Source organism: Bubalus bubalis, chromosome 6, assembly GCF_019923935.1.
Source record: "Bubalus bubalis isolate 160015118507 breed Murrah chromosome 6, NDDB_SH_1, whole genome shotgun sequence".
Lineage (NCBI taxonomy): Eukaryota > Metazoa > Chordata > Mammalia > Artiodactyla > Bovidae > Bubalus > Bubalus bubalis.
In genome coordinates this window covers 12726232-12748010 of record NC_059162.1, presented here as the reverse complement: position 1 = coordinate 12748010, position 21779 = coordinate 12726232, and the positions used below count along the sequence as shown (strand labels likewise).

Here is a 21779-nt window from a genome sequence, read left to right as displayed (position 1 = left end):
TACAGATGGCTAATGAACACATGAAAAGATGCTGAACATTGCTCATTATTAGAGAAATGCAAACCAAATTACAGTGTGAAATCACCTCACACTGGTCGGAATAGCCATCATCAAAAAATCCACAAACAATAAATGCTGGAGAGAATGTGGAGAAAAGGGAACCCTCTATCATTGTTGGTGGAAATGCAAACTGATACAGCCACTATCGGAGCCAGTATGGAGTTTCCTTAAAAAAACTAGGAATAAAACTACGATATGACTCAACAATCCCACTACTGGGCTACCCTGAGAAAATCATAATTGTAAAAGACACATGTACCCCAATGTTCCTTGCAGCACTATTTACTGTAGCTAGGACATGAAACAACCTAGAGATCCATTGGGTAAAGAAGCTGTGGTACATATATACAATGCAATGCTTAACTTTTTATCATCAAAATTTAAGACATACAAAGAGGCTAGTATAAGCTCTACTTCCTCCCTTTACATACCTATCATCCAGCTTCAGAAATGGTGCTCACATGACCAATCTTGCTTTATCTGTACCTCTATCCACTTCCTGCCCACCCAACTCTTATTGGATTATTTCAAGCAAAATCATAATATTTAATGTACAAATACTTCAGTATTAAGTAAAAGATGAATATTTTTAATAAAAACATAACCATAATACTATCATTTATACCCAAAACATAAATTCTTCAAACATATAAATTATCCAAACAAAATTTCTTCATATTAATGTATAAATTTCATTTAGTATTCCATAAGTAATTCTTTTTAAACTTGATTTGTTTGAGGCAAGACCCACTCATTCCTTTTGACTGACATGGCTTAAGTATCATTTAATTTATAAGTCTTCCCTTTCTCCTTTCTTTTTTTGTTAAAGAAACCAGATCATTTATCCTTTAGAATTTTTCCATAGTTTAGATTTATCTGATCACAATCCCATGGTGCTATTTAACAAAATCCTTTGTCCACTGTATTTCCTATAAACTGGTAGTTAGATCTAGAGACTTCAATAGATTTACTTCTGATAATTCAGGCTTAAATACTTGGTAGGTGGTATTGAATACTTCCATTAGGAGGCCTATAATATTAGGCTGGGTTTTTTTATATCAACTTGATCATTAGGTGTAGCATGAAACATTCACACAAAATAGTTGCTTTCTATTTCTTTCAGTCCTTCTTCATTTATTGGAAGAATTATTCTAGCATCACCTATTTGATAACTCAAAGATACAGCTCCTACAAGAAAGGTAGCTCTATATCCTTTGAGTAGGAAAAAGTATTTAGAAACTACAGCATGTGCAATGGATGCTCATTGTTAATGAATTATTAATTATTTCTAGACCTTTCCAGTGGATGACCTCAGAAATAGATGCCATTTTTAAAATGAGCAGTTTTTGTCATCAGTTTGTACTGACATTTCCAATTCAAATTTAGGTTTTCCAGGTTGTTACTTAACTTTTTACATTTGTTGTATTTCTTGTCTCCAGTGTTAAAAATCTCTGCCCCTAATAACATTAATGTAATCAGGTTTTGCTTTTGGAAGCTCAGTCTAGAGCCTGCTTCTCCAGCTCTTCAAATGATTTTTCAAAGTAGCCAATATCAACTTTTTAATTCCTTTATCTGTAAACCACTTGAAATGGATTCTTTTGTCTGCAACTGAATCTTGACAGGCAGTGTAAGCAGAAGGGATGGACCTGTGCTTTGCTTGTGAAGTATGCATGCAGCCACTCATAGTGAAACCAATTGATGCAACCTACTCCCCACAGGGAGAGTTGCTGAATATGTATTAAACAGAGACCTGATTCACTCAGTCCTTTCTATCTAGGTACAAATCCCAATTCTTCAAAATTTGTCCTTCTGTTTTTCTACAGCAGTCTTTCTCCCTCTCCTGAAATCAGATAGTAAGGAGCACATTAGGTTAGGCTCAGAGAAGGTATATAGGCTTCTCTCTTGACCGTGGATCTTGGTCATTTCAATGTAGTCTCTGAGGGGTCTTCCCATCACTGCCTCAGACTGGATGAATCAGAAGTCCTTGGAGTGAACGCACATGGGCAAGAAGAACTGGAAAGCTGGGACTAGTTGGCCGCTCCAGAGTCCTCAAGGACTGCACTAAGCTGGGTCTTTGGATCAGAGACAAGTCGTATAAGTAGGATATTCTCATAACTTTCCATGGCATCTTCATCTTTAGAGCTGACCTTTCCAGCTGAATCATCTCAGAGCTGTGTCTTCACTTCAGAGTAGACAATTGAGACATGCTGGGGTGGAAAAAAGATAGAAGAAGAACTGGAAGGAGAGGGAATGTGGGGTGATAGGTAGTAATGGGAGAGAAAAACAGTCAGGAAATGAAACTCACCTGGTCTTCTAGAGATGTTCTGAAGGTATTGGCTGTGGAGAAAAAGAAAACCACAGGGTGATGAATGTTTGGATCCACTCCAAACCCAGTCTTCTAGCTTATTTCCCAGAATCTGGGAGTCATTGGGCTTTCTGCATTGATTGTCATTTTCTCTTCTCTGCCACCTAACACCTCCTACAACACAAGTGATCTTGTTTTACCATTTCTTAACCCAATCCCCTGGATGTTCTTTGGAAGCTCCATTGATCTATAAAGTTCTCCCTCAATACCACAAAGAGAAACCTCACTCCCTTTCTTTACCAGATGCTAAGAGATAATTTCTCTCTTAGTTTCAATTATTGCCTCTCTTAATTTACAGCACCTCCATCTCACCAATCGCAAAGTCCAACCCCTGCTTTTTCTGCAAGTTCGCACTAGAATCCTTTAAATGTATGCCCTGAGGGAAAAACTGTCTTACATTATCATGTTCTGGTTTTGATTTGATTGCCAAAGTTTCTTGGAGATGGAGCCGCAGTAAGAGAAAACTTTCAGTTCAGTTCAGTTCAGTCGCTCAGTCGTGTCTGACTCTTTGCGACCCCATGAATCGCAGCACGCCGGGCCTCCCTGTCCATCACCAACTCCCGGATTTCACCCAGACTCACGTCCATCGAGTCAGTGATGCCATCCAGCCATCCTCTGTCATCCCCTTCTCCTCCTGCCCCCAATCCCTCGCAGCATCAGGGTCTTTTCCAATGAGTCAACTCTTCGCATCAGGTGGCCAAAGTACTGGAGTTTCAGCTTTAGCATCATTCCTTCCAAAGAAATCCCAGGGCTGATCTCCTTCAAAATGGACTGGTTGGATCTCCTTGCAGTCTAAGGGACTCTCAAGAGTCTTCTCCAGCACCACAGTTCAAAAGCATCAATTATTTGGCACTCAGCCTTCTTCACAGTCCAACTCTCACATCCATACATGACCACAGGAAAAACCATAGCCTTGACTAGATGAACCTTTGTTGGCAAAGTCATGTCTCTGCTTTTGAATATGCTATTTAGGTTGGTCATAACTTTCCTCCCAAGGACTAAGCGTCTTTTAACTTCATGGCTGCAATCACCATCTGCAGTGATTTTGGAGCCCAAAAAAATGAAGTCTGACACTGGTTCCACTGTTTCCCCATCTATTTCCCATGAAGTGATGGGACCAGATGCCACGATCTTAGTTTCCTGAATGTTGAGCTTTAAGCCAACTTTTTCACTCTCCACTTTCACTTTCATCAAGAAGCTTTTTAGTTCCTCTTCACTTTCTGCCATAAAGGTGGTGTCATCTGCATATCTGAGGTTATTGAGATTTCTCCCGGCAATCATGATTCCAGCTTGTGCTTCTTCCAGTCCAGCGTTTCTCATGATGTACTCTGCATAGAAGCTAAATAATCAGGGTGACAATATACAGCCTTGATGAACTCCTTTTCCTATTTCGAACCAGTCTGTTGTTTCATGTCCAGTTCTAACTGTTGCTTCCTGACCTGCATACAAATTTCTCAAGAGGCCAGTCAGGCGGTCTGGTATTCCCATCTCTTTCAGAATTTTCCACAGTTTATTGTGATCCACACAGTCAAAGCCTCTGGCATAGTCAATAAAGCAGAAATAGATGTTTTTCTGGAACTCTCTTGCTTTTTCCATGATCCAGAGGATGTTGGCAATTTGGTCTCTGGTTCCTCTGCCTTTTCTAAAACGAGCTTGAACATTAGGAAGTTCACGGTTCACATATTGCTGAAGCCTGGCTTGGAGAATTTTGAGCATTACTTTACTACCGTGTGAGATGAGTGCAATTGTGTGGTAGTTTGAGCATTCTTTGGCATTGCCTTTCTTTGGGATTGGAATGAAAACTGACCTTTTTCGGTCCTGTGGCCACTGCTGAGTTTCCAAATTTGCTGGCATATTGAGTGCAGCACTTTCACAGCATCATCTTTCAGGACTTGAAAGAGCTCAACTGGAATTCCATCACCTCCACTAGCTTTGTTCGTAGTGATGTTTTCTAAGGCCCACTTGACTTCACATTCCAGGATGTCTGGCTCTAGGTCAGTGATCACACCATTTCTCACATCCTCCTTATTAAACATAAAGAATCTCAGAGCAGATAGAATCATGAGAACTATATAGTAATTTTACGGAGGGATAGAGCCTGGGAAAAAGGATACATCCTGGGATACTCTATTTTTCACCATATTTTTTCCATGGATCTTTTGGGGTTACAGATCTTTTTAATGACCAAATAGAAGCTATGTACTGTCTCCCTGGAATAATAGACATATCCAAGGAACTGCATGCAATTTCAGGGCCTTCATTGCAAACACTCAGGCACTGGTGAAGAAATATTGCTACAGATCATCAACACAGAAAGTGCCTGAAATATAACTCATCCACCAATACAGTGCTCAGCTTCAAGGGTGTTTTGACAAATATGTCAAAGACAGTGTGAAGAGCAGCAACTGATCAAGGTGACTCGATAAGAAGCACCCAATTAACCCAATCAAATTGGTGGCAATTCTAATTCTATCATTCAAAAGATCCTGATTAGTGAGGATGGCTGAGAAATCAGTGACAGACAAAGCAGGTGTTCAGAGGATATGCATTAGTCAAATATAGCAATAGGCACTATATGCAGCAAATATTATAGTACAACAGAAGACTTAGTCTTCATTGGATTTGGGACCTTGCAGAAGTCCTAAACCTCATTTGTAAACCAAGTTCAGGATCAGCTTACAATTGAAATTTCTACTAGACACAAGGATACTGAAAAGGCAACTTACAAGATGGAAGAAAACACTTGCAAACCATAATATCAGATAAGAGATTCATATGCAAAATATATAAGGAATTCATACAACTCAACAGCTAAACTAACAATAATAACAACCCAATTTTAAAATGGGCAAAGGATCTGAAGAGATGTTTCTCTAAAGAAGACATACAAATGGTCAGCAGTTATTGAAAAGGTGCTCAACATCAGTAATCATCAGTGGAATCAAAACCAGAGTGAGATATCACATCACACCTGTTAGGATGGCTATCATTAAAAAGATAAAAGATAACAAGAGTTGGCAAGAAAAAAAAAAAAGAGTTGGCAAGGATGTGGAGAAAAAGGAATTCTGGAACACTGTTGGTGAGAGTGTAAATTGGTACTGTTAATATGGAAAACTGTATGGAGTTTCTTAAACAGTTAAAAATAAAACTACTGTATGATCCAGCAATTCCACTTCTAAGTACATACCCAAAGGAATTGAAATTAGGATCTTGAATAGATCAGAGCAAGATATAGAAACAACTTAAAAGTTTATTGGTGGATGAATGAAAACGGAAATATGATACACACACACAGACATACACACACACATACAATGGAATATTATTCCACCTTAAGAAAGAAGGAAATCCTGTCATTTGTGACAACACAGTTCGATCTGGAAGACATTATGCTAAGAAAAATAAGCCAGATACAGAAGGACAAATATTGTATTTTTTTCAAACTCACAGAAGCAGAGTAGAATGGTGGTTACAAGGAGCTTGGGGAAAGGAAACTAGAAGTAAGGCTCAAAAGGTGCAAAGTTTGAGTTATCAAGGATGAATACATTCTGGAGATATACTGTGTAGTAAGAAGGGAAGTGGAAGGCAAAGGAGAAAGGAAAAGATATACCCAACTGAATGCAGAGTTACAGAGAATAACAAGGGGAGATAAGAAGGCCTTCTTAAGGAAACAGTGCAAAGAAATAAAGGAAAACAATACATGGGAAAAACTAGAGATCTCTTCAAGAATACTAGAGATATCAGGGAATATTTCATGCAATAAAGCACAATAAAGGACAGAAACAGCAAGGACCTAATAGAAACAGAAGAGATTAAGAAAAGGTGGCAAGAATATACAGAACTGTGCAAAAAAAGCTCTTAATGACCCAGATAACCACGATGGTGTGGTCACTCACCTAGAGCCAGACATCCTGGAATGTGAAGTCAAGTGGACCTTAGGAAGCATACTACAAACAAAGCTAGTGGAGGTGACGGAATTCCAGCTGAGCCATTTCAAATCCTAAAAGATGATGCTGTTAAAGAGCTGCACTCAATATGCCAGCTGCTGCTGCTAAGTTGCTTCAGTCGTGTACGACTCTGTGCGACCCCATAGATGGCAGCCCACCAAGCCCCCCCATCCCTGGGATTCTTCAGGCAAGAACACTGGAGTGGGTTGCCATTTCCTTCTCCAATGCATGAAAGTGAAAAGTGAAAATGAAGTCGCTCAGCTGTGTCCGACTCCTAACGACCCCATGGACTGCAGCCTGCCAGGCTCCTCCGTCCATGGGATTTTCCAGGCAAGAGTACTGGAGTGGGGTGCCATTGCAATATGCCTTCTCCGCAATATGCCAGCAAATATGGAAAATTCAACAATGACCACAGGACTGGGAAAGGTCAGCTTTCATTCCAATCCCAAAAAAGGACAATGCCAAAGAATGTTCAAACTCTTGTACAATTGCCCTCATTTCACATGCTAGCAAGATTATGCTCAAAATCCTTCAAGCTAGGCTTCAGCAGTACATGAACCGAGAACTTCCAGATGTACAAGCTGGATTTAGAAAAGGCAGAGGAACTAGAGATCAAATTTCCAACATCTGCTGGATCATAAAGTGAAAGTGAAGTCACTCAGTCATGTCCGACTCTTCGCTACCCCATGGACTGTAGCCTACCAGATTCCTCCGTCCATGGGATTTTCCAGGAAAGAGTACTGGAGTGGGTTGCCAATTCCTTCTCCAAGAAAAAACAAAGGAATTGCAAAAAAAATCTTTTTCTGCTTCAATGACTATGCTAAAGGCTTTGACTGTGTGGATCACAAGAAACTGTGGAAAATTCTTAAAGAGATGGGATTATCAGACCACCTTACCTGTATCCTGAGAAGTCTGTATGTAGGACAAGAAGCAACAGTTAGATCCAGACATGGAACAACAGACTGGTTCAAAATTGGGAAAGGAGTACATCTAGGCCGTATATTGTCACTCTGCTTAATTAACTTAAATGCAGAGTACATCATATGAAATGCTGAGCTGGATGAAGCACAAGCTGGAATATCAAGATTGCTGGGAGAAATATCAACCTCAGATATGCAGATGATATCACTTTAATGGCAGAATGCAAAGAGGAACTAAAGAACCTCTTGATGAAGATGAAAGAGAAGAATGGAGAAAGCTGGCCTAAAACTCAACATTCAAAAAACTAAGATCATGGCATCCAGTCCCATCACTTCATGGCAAAAAGAAGGAGGAAAAGTGGAAACAGTGAGAGACTTTATTTTCTTGGGCTCCAAAATCACTGCAATGATGACTGCAGCCATGAAATTCAAAGACACTTGCTCCTTGGAAGAAAAGCTATGACAAACCTAGACAGTATATTAAAAAGCAGAGATATAACTTTGCCAACAAAGATACATCTAGTCAAAGCTATAGTTTTTCCAGTAGTCATGTATGTGAGAGTTGGCCCATAAAGAAGGCTGAATGCCAAAGAATTGATGCTTTCAAGCTGTGATGCTGAAGAAGACTCTTGAGAGTCCCTTGGACTGCAAGGAGATCAAACCAGTCAATTCTAAAGGAAATCAATTTTGAATATTCATTGGAAAGACTGATGCTGAAGCTCCAATCATTTGGCCATCTAATGTGAAGAAGTGACTCACTGGAAAAGACCCTGAAGCTGGGGAAGATTGAAGGTAGGAGGAGAAGAGGGCAACAGAGGATGAAATGGCTGGATGACATCAATGCACATGAGTTTGAGGAAACTCCAGGAGATAGAGAAGGACAGGGAAGCCTGGCATGTTGTAGTTCATGGGGTAGCAAAGATTTGGACATGACTTAGCAACTGAGCTACATATTGCAATCACTAACTATATTTTATTGTATACTTAAAATTAGTAAGAAGGTAAATTTTATGTTAAGTGTCCTTACCACACATCATCATTATCATCATCATAAAGGGTGTGAAAGAAAACTTTGGAAAATGGTGCATATATCTATGGCCTTAATGGTAGTAACAGTTTCTCTGGTGTTGATTCATCCCCTAACTCATGAGCTGTATATATTAAATAGGCATAGCTTTTTACATGTCAAAAAATTAGTGAACTACTTATGCTAGAATGTGGATGAGTTTCAAAACATTGTGTTAAGTGAAAGAAGCCAAACAAAAGGATTGCATTATAAAAGAATCTGTTTATGTGAAATTATAGAATAGCAAACTATAGGACAGAAGGCAGATCAGTAATTGTCAAGGGTGAAGCTGGAGGGAGATTAACTGCAAAGGAGTATGAAAGGATTTTCTGGGCTTCTGGAAATGTTCACACATCACAGTGTTATTGTGGTGGTGATTCTGTGAATGGATACATTTGTTAAAATAATTTGAATGTGCATTTAAAAGTGGTGAATTATATTTTATATTGTTGATACCTCCATAAAGTTGATTAAAACAATCAATTTGAGTGGAATAGAAAATTGAGTGCATCACACTAAGCATTATCTCCTAAAACCTTTGGTTTAGGTATGTGTGTGTGCATATATGTGTGCACATTCACATTTCTTGACAGTACAACTTGTATTTCTTTTTTTTTTTACACAGCTTATATTTATTACTGCAAATTACAATTAAAAAATATTTCAACACCCCTTATCAGGAGCATTGAGAGTTCTAACTCACAACAAGCGGTGGGATCAAAAGAAATCTGCTGGGCCAGCTAGGACCTGAAATTCTCAGGTGTCCCCAGGTACAGATGTGGTCCACATGGGAGACAGAATAAGCAGAAGTGTGGTCACCTTAAGTCCTGTTCAATAAAGCCTCCAGGTACCAAGGGACTCCAGCAGCAGGAATTTGGATGTGACTGATTGGAGGTGAGGCCAGTGAAGGAGCAAGAAACAACTCATGGAATTAGAAATGCCTCAGCTGTGCCTAAGGAACTTTAGGAAGGAGGGCTCCATCATATATATGAGAGACCATATATATACGTTATAGGATGGAGTGCCCACTTAAGTATCTGTCATCTCAGGAAGGCAGAAGCCAGCTTCCACAGTACCAGTTGGAGTAACTTCTTTCCCACTCCTTTCCCCAAGCTAGTTAGGGGAAGTCAACCCAAGAGATAGGGAAGAAGCCAACTCTGCCTGGTCCTCCCCATCACCCACACCATTGCCAGCTTCATTCTGAAACCTGCCTGCGCTAGGTGAGGAGAAAGTTCTGATTAACCATCTTCAAACTTGGAGTTCTATTTACTTACTAAGTAAGAGACTACGAGAATGTGACATAAAGTGTCCACCTACTGTCTATCACCTAAGAGAATGGAGAATGTGTTGAAAAGCCTTTGGTTGCCAGAATTTTCAACCCGAGTGCCCAGGAAAATCTCTCACAGAAGAAAGTTTAAAGACACAGTGGGGGACAGAAAATTTTTGTAAGTAAGTCATGAGTCTTGCTTGCTCAGTATGTGGGTTACACAGGGTTGTTATATAGATTAACTAAACGTGTATATATTACACATATTAATATTTATATATTATAATGATAATATTCTTATCACATGGTAGGTGCTTTACAATAATTCATTCATTACTTTCAGGTAAACTTTGAACATATGCCTTCATGATTACAATGTCTATTAGAAGAATGTTTAATTTTTGTTCTGACATCAGGAAAGATGCTACATAGCTTTCTGTATCTGTCCTCTTTATTTGGAATCTAAGCGCTACTGTAGGGATTTTTAATCTGTCTTGATCACTGATTCACTCCCTTTACTCAAAGGAGACTCAGCAAACATGTGTCAAATGAATGGATGCAATTTGAAGCCAGAATCTCTCCCCAGTAACGTACCTTCCCCTTCTGCCCCAGGCTGCGTAATCTGGATCTCAGAATATACCAAGTCTCTTTCTCTGGGATGCACTGAGAAGAAAACAAAACAAAACAAAACAAAACACTTTGTAAGCAGTGCCAGTCAGTGGGGCATGCTACAGATGCTTCTTCATAAACAATTGTTTACCATGAATGTCTGGGATACTTAGGGAGACCAGGGCCTTTTGCCAGGCCCCAAAACAAGTATCTTTCTCTGGCTCAGGCCCAGAGCAGCTTCCTACCAGGGAGTCCTCACCATTGATGTACAACTGCTGCAGCTCCACGGGGGCAGGGCACATGGGGTTGAGGGGTCCTGGTGGGCCTACAGTCAGGGGTCTCCTGTAAGGCATAGAAACACTGATCATCCTTGGAACATTACACTATACATGAAAGTGGGGTAGAGAGAAAAAAGAATGGGGAGAAGTCAGCAGAACGAGGCCAGAAGAGTCTTTGACGTCATAGAAATGATCATCTCATAAACAGAATGGTCACCCTCAATTGGTAAACAAACAAACAAACAAACAAAACCTAGCCTCATCATCAGGAGGAAGTGTCTTCACAGCATTCTGCCTGGATAATTCAAGAAGCAATTAGACATAATCCATGATCCAAGACCCTGACTATGTCCTAAGACCGAGACACTGACACAGATAGAAGAACAAGACCATATTTACCAAACCAAACTTAAAAACACAAAATTTGATGAGTAAATAAGCACATTTGGGACAAAAAGAGGATTACTAGAAGCTGAGACCCCACTGTAAAATCTAGGACTAACAATCATTTTATACAGTTATAGTAACATGTGATCTAACTATAGGACTATTTGCACCAGAAATATTTTGTGCCAATCTAGAAAATCTATAACCTTTAGTATCATCCATTTAATGGAATGGGTAAATTTGAAATAAGAAACTGATCTATTTATGTGGGAAAATCCATTGTATACACTATTAGAAGGATTCTAAGAAGCTGTGATTATGGCCATTTTAAAGAATGTGAAAGTGGGAGCATCAAGCCACAGGGACATAGAGAAATCACTTGGCCTAATCTTGTATCCCCACAGTTCTGCATATTTTATTCTTGGGAAACCAGAAGGCTGAGACCTCACCTGATTGTGTCTCCCTGAAAGACATCTCCTGCAAATAAAACAAAGGCAGATTTGTGTCAGCAGAGGGAGCCCGTCCTCAAATATTGCACACATGTACCACCTGAGCTGTGCGCTGTGCTGTGCGGTGCTCAGTTGTGTCTGGCTCTTTCGACCCCATAGCCTGCCAGGCTCCTCTGTCCAGGGCTATTCTCCAGGCAAGAATACTGGGGTGGGTTGCCATGCCCTGCTCCAGGGTTTCTTCCCAATCCAGGGATCAAACCCAGGTCTCCCACATTGCAGGCGAATTCTTTCCCATCTGAACCACCAGGGAAGCACAAGAATACTGGAGTGGGCAGCCTAGGTCTCCAGGGGAACTTGCCAACCCAGGAATCAAACTGGGGTCACCTGCATTGCAGATGGACTCTTTACCAGCTGAGCTACCAGGGAAGGCCATGTGCTAACAGAGTCAATTCAAATGTGGGTGCAGTCTCGGATTCCCATGAAAAAGAACTGAACCAAGCACATAACTTGCTGGGGTCAGGGCTACACATTGCTGTGTTGAATATGCAAACATCTGATACTTGATTAGGGTTCAAGGCTGTGTTGATATACCTTAAGAAATACTAAATACAACCAAATTGTTTTTCTTGCAGAGTAGTGTGGGGTTACAAGTGGATTTCCAGAAGAAACTGTGGTTATGCCCAGAACCTCAGACTTCACCTCAGGCTTGTTAAGGACACTTTGGTCAGAGGTCCAAAGCTCTGTACATCCAGCCCAGTGCAGGATACGCAGGAGGTGCTCAGAAGGATCCGGTGAGTTGAGTTGAATTAAGTTAAAAACACAGAGTTGTGCTTCCCTGGTGGCTCAGACAGGAGAGCATCTGCCTGCAATGCAGGAGACATGGATTTGATCCCTGGGTAGGGAAGATCCCCTGGAGAAGAGAAGGGCTACCCACTCCAGTATTCTTGCCTGGAGAATTCCATGGACAGAGGAGCCTGGGGGGCTACAGTCCATGGGGTCACAAAGAGTGGGACGTGACTGAGCATGCACTCAAAACACAAAGTTAAAGCATGTGGGTAACTGCACTAGAGCTGAAAAAGCTTTTGTATATGCTTCTACACCAGCTGAAACTAGCCTGACCTGGGCTAAAGCAAGAAGGCTTTGAAAGCAAAACAGATAGTACGTGGGAGAAACTTTCTCCTCTGGGTGGAGGGGGAGCCAGTAGCCTGACCTGTAGAGAGCGGAGCCATTGGAATACGAGATGCTGGTCCCAGGCTTTGACTCAAGGACATCTCTGAGGAAGAAGGATAGATTAGTCAGCTCCCATTCTCAGTCATTTCTTCATAGGGCCTTTCAAGTTTTATTTGATTGTCCACTTATGGGGGATGTAGGATGGGCTGAAGTATCTAGTGGACCAGTCTGTTTGGACCAAAGAAACTATCCAAGGAAACTGTTTGAAGTTCTTGAAACTTTACATTAAAATGTGTATTCCCTCCCCATCTTTCACCTGAGGCTTCATAAGTTAGACTAGACATCTGTTAAGAAAACTGCCTTTTGAAGAAAGCACGTGAGCCCATCTATTAGCACTGGGATGGTGAGGTGGAGAATAGTAATGTGGCAGTTTCCAAGGCTGCAATGAATGGGGTTTCTGAGGCAGGGACAGGTTGTGGAGGTTAGCAAAGGGTAAAAGAGAACACAAACCCGGTTTCCTCTGGTACCAGCAGTAAAACAGCAGGGCCACAGCCAGGAGAATGCTGAGTGATCCCCCAGTGGTTCCTCCCGCAACAAGGCCTCTTTTAATCCCGGGAATGCCTGGACAGAAAAAGTGTGTGTGAGCCTCAGGGGGAGGGATCTAGAGCCTGGAGGTGCCTTGAAGCCCTGGAAACTTTCCTTGGCCTGGCTGGGGTCCTGCACCCTGGGAAAGGGAGGGATCTAGCAGACAAGGACCCATGAGGGCCGTTGAGGACTGGACTAGGACTGTGTGGCACAGGAAGCAGGTTTCCACTGTGGGCAGCACAGTCCTGAACCTGCATATGACAGGAAGTGACTCACCACGTGGGGGCAGAAGGCAGGAATCTGAGGGGATTGTGGCAAAGGGGAGAAAAGGAAGCCAGCTCCCTCCACTGACCCACTCACTTCACTTCGGACATTAATATTCGGAGGGACATATATGGTTTCCCAGGTGGCTCACTGGTCAAGAATCTGCCTGCTAACGCAGGAGACACAAGAGTTGTGGAACCAATCCCTGGGTCAGGAAGATCTCTTCGGTAGAAGGCAACCCATTCTAGTATTCTTGCCTGGAAAATTCCCTGGACAGAGGAGACTGGCAGGCTATATAGTACATGGGGTTGGAAAGAGTTGGACATGACTGAGTGACTGAGCACACACACACTACATCTGTCTATCTATCTAACCAGTTGTCTATCTATTCTGTACTCTTGTAATTTGGCCATTTGGAAATTTCCCTTAGACATCTGGAAAGATGTTATTATGATGACTTGGCAGAATCTAACTTGGAACAGCAACATGCCTGAGAAAGAAAGCAAATATCTCCACTGATTAGGGCACTAGTTGAACCAACAATAACTCTGATATTGCTCTCCATTAAAATAATAACCTGGGACACCACAATGAAATGACATCAGTTTCCTTCCTCCTAGAAGCCTGAGTCTTATGTGCTTTGAAGAGGTGGGGGGAAAAAAAAAACTGATAGAAGGAATAGACTAAATTGTTGGAGAATTTTGATTTTTTTCATCAGATACATTCTCCAAGGCCAGGGTGCCCTCTCTCCACTCCTATTCAACATAGTTCTAGAATTCCTAGCCAGAGCAATCAGACAAGAAAATAATAATAATAAAAGGCCTCAAAATTGGAAAGGAAGAAGAAAAATTGTCTCTGTTGGAAGATGTGACCTTAAATAAAGAAAATCTTAAAGACTCCCCAGAAAATCTGTTAGAACTAATGAACTAATTCATAGAGTTTCAGAATACAATATCAATACAAAAATCAGATGTGCTGTATACAACAAGGGATTATCTGAAGAAGAAATAAAGAAAACAATATTATTTTCAGTAGCATCAAAAACAATAAAAGAGTTATTATTGATTGCAAATTTAATCAAAGAGATTAAAGATCTGTATATTGAAAACTATAAGATATGGTTCAACAAATGAAGACACAAATATACAGAAAGAAATCCCATGTTGGTGAATTGAAAGAATTAATATTGCTAAAATGTCCATATTGTTCAAAGCTATTGAAGCCAAACAGAGTTAAAGCAATCCCTATCAAAATTCCAACATCATTTTTTAATAGAAATTAAAAAAAAAAAATTGTATGGAACGACAAAAGACACCAAATAGCTAAAGCAATCCTGCAACAAAAGAACAAAGCCGGAGGCTCTACACTTCCTGATTTCGAACAATACAACAAAGCTTGAGCAAACAAAAGAAATTGGCATTGGCATAAAAAACATGAGAAACATGAACCAGTGGAATAGAATCAAGAGCCCAGACATAAATCTGTGAATATCTCATCAACTAATATTTGACAAAGGAGTCAAAAATACTCAGTGGAAAAGATAATCTCTAAATAAATGGTGCTGGGGAAACTTGCTAATTCACATGCAAAAGAATGAAACTGGACCTCCATCTTAAACCACTCACAAAAATTAACTGGAAATGTATTAAAGACTTTAAGAACAGAAACCATAAAACCCCTAGGAGAAATTATAGGGGAAAAGTCCTTGGTAATAATATGAGGAAGTCATACAACTCTATAGCCAAAAAAACCTTCAAATAATAATTTAAAAATGGACAAAGGATCTGAATAGTCATTTTTACAAAGAAGACATGCAAATGCCAACAGACACAGGAAAACGTGTTCAACATCACTAATCATCAGGGAAATGCAAATCAAAACCACAGTGAGGTAGCACCTCACACCTGTTACAATGGCCTTTTTTTAATAAAATTGTTTGAAATCAGAGCGTAAGCAAAAGAGTTAAGAATAAGTTTACATGCCTTATTTTAATAAAGCAGTCTAGGTTATGGTGTCCTTGGACTGCAAGGAGACCAAACCAGAGCCAATCCTAAAGGAAACCAACCCTGAATATTCATTGAAAGGACTGATGCTGAAGCTGAAGCTCCAATACTTTGGAGCTTTACACTTGATGTAAACAGCTGACTCACTGGAAAAGACCCTGATACTGGGAAAGATGGAAGGCAAAAGGAGAAGGGGTCAGCAGAGGATGAGATGATTAGACAGCATCACTGACCCACTGGACTTGAATTTGAGCAAACTCTGGGAGATATTGAAGCCTGGCTTGCTACAGTCCATGGGGTTTCAAAGTCAAACATGACTTAATGACTGAACAACAACAAGGTTATGGTGATTTAGCAAAACATAGGAAAGCAAGAAAATGTGTCACACTTATACCAAATTAAGCATGTTGAGTTATGTTACTAATGTACACAATTTTAATTTTGCTTTACACTTTTCATCAAAATAAACTTTATTCCCTATAACGTAAAAAAAATGGAGACAGGAAATGTGTTGGTAAGGACAAGGAGAGAAGAAAACCCTTGTACAATGTTGGTGAGAATGTAAATTGGTGCAGTCACAGTGAAAAGCAGTATGTAGACTCCTAGAAAATTAAAAAAAGAAAAAAAGAACTATTATATGATCTAGCAGTCCCACTTCTGGGTATATATCCAAAGAAAACAGAATTACTATCTCAAAGAGATATCTGCATCCCCATGTTTACCACAATATTATTTACAATAACCAAGATATGTGCGACCTAAATATCATTGATGTATGAATAGATAAAGAAAGTGCTCGCGACTGAATTGCATCTGGCTGTCTTAAGAAATAAAAAAGGGGGAGATGCCGGGAGCCAGCACAGGAGTTCCCACCCATAACAAAGGTCATGTGGAGAGGCCCTGAAGGCAAAGGCAAATCAGGACTCAAGGGGGCCCCCCTGGACCTGACTGAGCATCTACCCCAAAACAAGAATCTGTCTGTTTTATTATTTTATGACTTTCACCTACTCCTCTGACATTTATAGGGGGCTATCCCTGACCACCTTTCTCTGTAAGAAAATCAACTTAGAGCTCTAGTTAATAAGTCTTCAGGGTATAATAGGTGTGCTCCAATTCAAATCCCTGAGAAAGCTTTCTAACTTGCCTAACAGGTTTCCCAACTCTTACACCTATGCATGTGATTGTTCACAACCTCCCAACCACAAGAGGCACGGGAAGCTTAAGATATTTTAACAATTTAGAGCTTCTCGGAGAGTTAAAATTGTTAGACTAGAACTAGTAGAGGATTTCCTTGTTGAGCTAATGCTTGCTGCCAAGTTTCCATATGCCTTACCCACTGTGTCTCTGGGAGTGTATTGATTAACATAGTTGGTATATAGAAAAATAAGTAGAAGCTTTAATGTTAATAATAACCTTAGACCCTTGAGCTAATAAATTCTTCCCTTGATTATCCCCCACTGCACCTTTGCCCTATAGGAATGCAACTCTATCTAGTGCTTTCAGGGAGTGGCGCCAAACTTTAAGAAAAATCACCTCTGGTGAAAATAAGTTTTTCTGGTTGACTAATCTTCATCAGAATAAGAATGTTAACAGGTCTCCTGACCAGAAGATGATGTAAATCACCTAAAGCCTTTGTATATGATAAGTTTGCCGAAAGAAAGCCTGGTTTCGATAAGGGCCAAGGACTGCTGACCTTGCATGACTTTGCACCTCCTATTATCTTCTATGTACAACTTAGGGTATAAAAGCTCCTTTTGAAAATGAAGCTACGGGCCTTGTTCATCAGGCTTGGTCTCCCCGTGTCTTTCTTGTTTCCTTTTCTCTCCTTTTCTTCTCTGTTCTTCCTTCAGGATGACTAATTTGGAGCGTGGGGGCCCTCTGAGACCACTTAACTGCCTGGGCTTCTAAGACCCACTCAAGAAGGTGCCTAAGGCGGGGCACCTTCAGCTATTCGAGAGGGCGCCTGTGGCCTCCATGGTCAGAGCAAGTTTGGTGTCACAAATTTTATTGGCTTTCTGTGTAAACCAGTTAGATCAAGCTTCTGTTCTCTCCGCTTTGCTATCCTTTCGCCAACGCTGTCCTCCTAAGGGAATCCCTGGATCCAACTGGGGCTGGACCCCGGTAGGGTTTCCCTGGTGGCTCAGTGGTAAAGAATCCCCCTGCCAATGCAGGGCTACAGTCCAACTGGTCACAAAGAGTCAGACACGACTGAGTGACAAAGCACAAGCCAACGCTGGAGACACACGTTCGATTCTAGGTCGGGAAGATCCCCTACGGAAGGAAATGGCAACCCACTCCAGTATTCTTGCCTGGGAAATCCCATGGACAGAGGAGCGTAGTATGCTACACTCCATGGGGTCACAAAAGAGTCAGACATGACTTAGCAACTTAACGACAACAAACACACACTATTCAATCATGATGGAATGTGAATATGATAGACTATTATACAGCTATAAAAAAGAAAATTCCATTTACAACAACATGTATGAAGCCTGAGGGCATTATGCTAAGTGCAACAAGTCAGACAGAGGGAAAGACAAATATTTTATGATCTCACTTACATATAGACTCTTAAAAAAAAAAAAAAACTCACAAAAACAGAATGAATTGGTGGTTGCCAAGGGTAGGGGCTGGAGGGTGGGAGAAATGGGTGAATGTGGTCAAAGGATACAAACTTCCAGTTATAAAATGAGTAAGTTTGGAGGATGTGATGCATACAATGGTGATTATAGCTAAGAATATATTGTAAATATATTTGAAAGTTGCTAAGATAGACCAACCTAGACAGCATATTAAAAAGCAGAGACATTACTTTGCCAACAAAGGTCCATCTGGTTAAGGCTATGGTTTTTCCAGTAGTCATGTATGGATGTGAGAGTTGGACTATAAAGAAAGCTGAGTGCTAAAGAATTGATACTTTTGACCTGTGGAGTTGAAGAAGAGTCTCGAGAGTCCCTTGGACTGCAAGGAGATCCAACCAGTCCATACTAAAGGAAATCAGTCCTGAATATTCATTGGAAGGACTGATGTTGAAGCTGAAACTCCAATACTTTGGCCACCTGATGCGAAGAGCTGACTCATTTGAAATGACCCTGATGCTGGGAAAGATTGAAGGCAGGAAGAGAAGGGGATGACAGAGGATGAGATGGTTGGATGGCATCACTGACTCAATGGACACGAATTTGAGTAAACTCTGGGAGTTGGTTATGGACAGGGAGGCCTGGTGTGCTGCAGTCCATGGGCTTGCAAAGAGTCAGACATAACTGAGCAACTGAAGTGAACTGAAGATAGTAGATTATAAAAGTTCTTATCACACATACACTCACAAAATTGCAACTGTGTAAGGTGATGGATGTGTTAACTAACTTTTTTGTGGTAATAAATTTGAAATGCAGCAAATCACTATATTGTATACTGTAAACTTACATGATGTTGTATTTCAATTATATCTCACTATAAGTTGAATAGCAACAAAAAGGAAGGCATAAACTCTAAAATTAGGCTGTTAGGTTAGAGTCATTCCTCTTTTTACTACCTGTGTGGCCAGCAACCTTTATTTAATCTTCCCTGTTTGTCAGTTTTCTTATCTGTAAAATGGAGATAACGGTAACTATAGCAGTACTATTGTTGGTGGATAAAAATGAGTTAATAAAGTGTTTTGAATGGTTCTTAACATATGATAGGACTTCCCTGGTGGCTCAGATGGTAAAGTGTCTACCTACAATGTGGGAGACCCAGGTTCAATCCCTGGGTTGGGAAGATCCCCTGGAAATGGCAACCCGCTCCAGTACTCTTGCCTGGAAAATCTGGATGGAGGATCCTGGTAGGCTACAGTTCATGGGGTCACAAAGAGTCAGACACGACTGAGTGACTTCACTTTTTTTTTTTTTTTTTAACATATGATAAGTGCTATGTCTATGTAAGTATTAGCTCTTATTCATTGCCCTTACATTATGCCCTCAGTTCAGTACAGTTGCTCAGTCATGTCTGATTCTTTGCAACACCATGGACTGCAGCACGCTAGGCTTCCCTGTCCATCACCAACTCCCGGAGCTTGCTCAAAATCATGTCCATCGTGTTGGTGATGCCATCCAATCATCTCATCATCTGTCAATCCCTTCTCCTTCTGCCTTCAATCTTTCCCAGCATCAGGGTCTTTTCTAATGCCCTAGACCCTCAGAAATTTCATGGCCCTTTGACCAGTTTCAGGAACATCCTCACACATTAGGCTCACTTTCACACAGCATCAGGTGACACAATGGTAAAGAATCTACCTGCCAACGCAGGAGATACAAGAGGCTCGGGTTCAATCCCTGGGTTGGGAAGACCCCCTGGAGTAAGAAATGGCAACCCACTCCAGTATTCTTGCCTGGACTATTCCCTGGACAGCAGAGCCTACTGGGCTACAGTCCTTCGGGTCACAAAGAGTCGGACACAACTGAGCATGCACACATGCATGCATGCACACAGCACTACCTTAGCCAACTTCAGCCCATTCTATGGACTGAATTGTGTTCCACCAAAATGCATAAACTGAAGTGGTTCTAACCCTAGTGTGATGGCTTTGGAGATGGTGCCTTTGAGAAGTACTCAGGTTTAGATGAGGCCGTGAGAATGGTCCTTCATGCTAGGATTCAGTTCAGTTCAGTTCAGTTCAGTCACTTAGTCATGTCCGACTCTTTGCCACCCCATGAATCACAGCACGCCAGGCCTCCCTGTCCATCACCAACTCCCGGAGTTCACTCAAACTCATGTCCACCGAGTCGGTGATGCCATCCAGCCATCTCATCTCTGTCATTCCCTTCTCCTCCTGCCCCCAATCCCTCCCAGCATCAGAGTCTTTTCCAATGAGTCAACTCTTCACATCAGGTGGCCAAAGTATTGGAATTTCAGCTTTTGCATCAGTCCTTCCAATGAACACCCAGGACTGATCTCCTTTAGGATGGACTGGTTGGATCTCCTTGCAGTCCAAGGGACTCTCAAGACTCTTCTCCAACACCACAGTTCAAAAGCCTCAATTCTTCAATGCTCAGCTTTCTTCACAGTCCAACTCTCACATCCATACATCACCACTGGAAAAGCCATAGCCTTGACTAGACGGACCTTTGTTGACAAAGTAATGTCTCTGCTTTTGAATATGCCATCTATGTTGGTCTTAAGTTTCCTTCCAAGGAGTAAGCGTCTCCTAATTTCATGGCTGCAGTCACCATCTGCAGTGATTTTGGAGCCCAGAAAAATAAAGTCTGACACTGTTTTCATTGTTTCCCCATCTATTTCCCATGAAGTGATGGGACCAGATGCTATGATCTTAGTTTTCTGAATGTTTTAGTTTTCTGTAAGCCAACTTTTTCACTCTCCTCTTTCACTTTCATCAATAAGCTTTTTAGTTCCTCTTCACTTTCTGCCATAAAGGTGGTATTCATATCTGCATATCTGTGGCTATTGATATTTCTCCTGGAAATCTTGATTCCAGCATGTTCTTCTTCCAGCCCAGCATTTCTCATGATGTATTCTGCATATAAGTTAAATAAGCAGGGTGACAATATACAGCCTTGACGTACTCCTTTTCCTATTTGGAACCAGTCTGTTGTTCCATGTCCAGTTCTAACTGTTGCTTCCTGACCTGTATATAGGTTTCTCAAGAGGCAGGTCAGGTGGTCTAATATTCCCATCTCTTTCAGAATTTTCCACAGTTTATTGATGGGATTAGGGCCCTTAAAAGAAGAGATTGCAGAGATCTCTCTCACTCTCTCCCCAACTCTGTCTCATGAGGACACAGCGAGAGGGCAGCAGTCTGCAGACCAGGAAGAGGGGTCTCTCCAGAAACTAACCATGCCAGCATCCTGATTTCAGTCCTGATCTCAGACTTCCAGCCTCTGAAACTGTAAGAAATAAATTCCTGCTCTTAAAGTCACCCTGTCTACTGTATCTTGTTATAGCAATGCAAGCTAAGACAGCCTACCTTGGCACTAGTGCTCCAGGCTACCTCAGAGTTTCTATCCTGCTATGCTATTTGCTATGCTATATAACATTTCTAAGCACAGAGATTTTGCAGGAGGTCCACAAATTAAAAAGAAGACATTCTGGTTCTGCTGCATATCAACTGAATCCTCGAAATCTGCTTAAACTCTGAGATCATCTGTTTCCTTGCAGAACAGTTGTGAGAATAAAATGAAATTACATGTGTGAAGGAACCAGTTCACTGCCTGTATCAGAGGATGCTGATTCATTCTACTGACCTTAAAATTCAAAAGGAAAGATGAGAAATTTTACCTGTAGGTGTAAATTACCAACAGATTCACAATTATTCTCTTTCAGGGATTGTAAGTAAACTTTTCAGTATGAATCTTCCTGGACTCATATTGAGTGCAGTAAATCAAAGACAGAAAGACAAATATCACATGAT

The 21779-nt window shown here is 41.0% G+C and overlaps 1 protein-coding gene across 1 annotated transcript in view; it reads right to left on the bottom strand.

Moving 5' to 3' along the window:
* Positions 1–259: 259 nt before the first annotated feature.
* The window catches only part of FCRL4 (Fc receptor like 4), a 40280-nt gene continuing 18760 nt past the window's right edge, over positions 260–21779 (bottom strand). The window contains exons 7-13 of the mRNA XM_006050587.3: positions 13029–13139; positions 12559–12621; positions 11349–11376; positions 10494–10576; positions 10220–10288; positions 2366–2397; positions 260–2267 (exon numbers count right to left, since the gene is read on the bottom strand). Coding sequence (XP_006050649.3) covers positions 2226–2267; positions 2366–2397; positions 10220–10288; positions 10494–10576; positions 11349–11376; positions 12559–12621; positions 13029–13139 — 428 coding nt within the window. The 3' untranslated portion in view covers positions 260–2225. The remainder of the gene's footprint in view (positions 2268–2365; positions 2398–10219; positions 10289–10493; positions 10577–11348; positions 11377–12558; positions 12622–13028; positions 13140–21779) is intronic.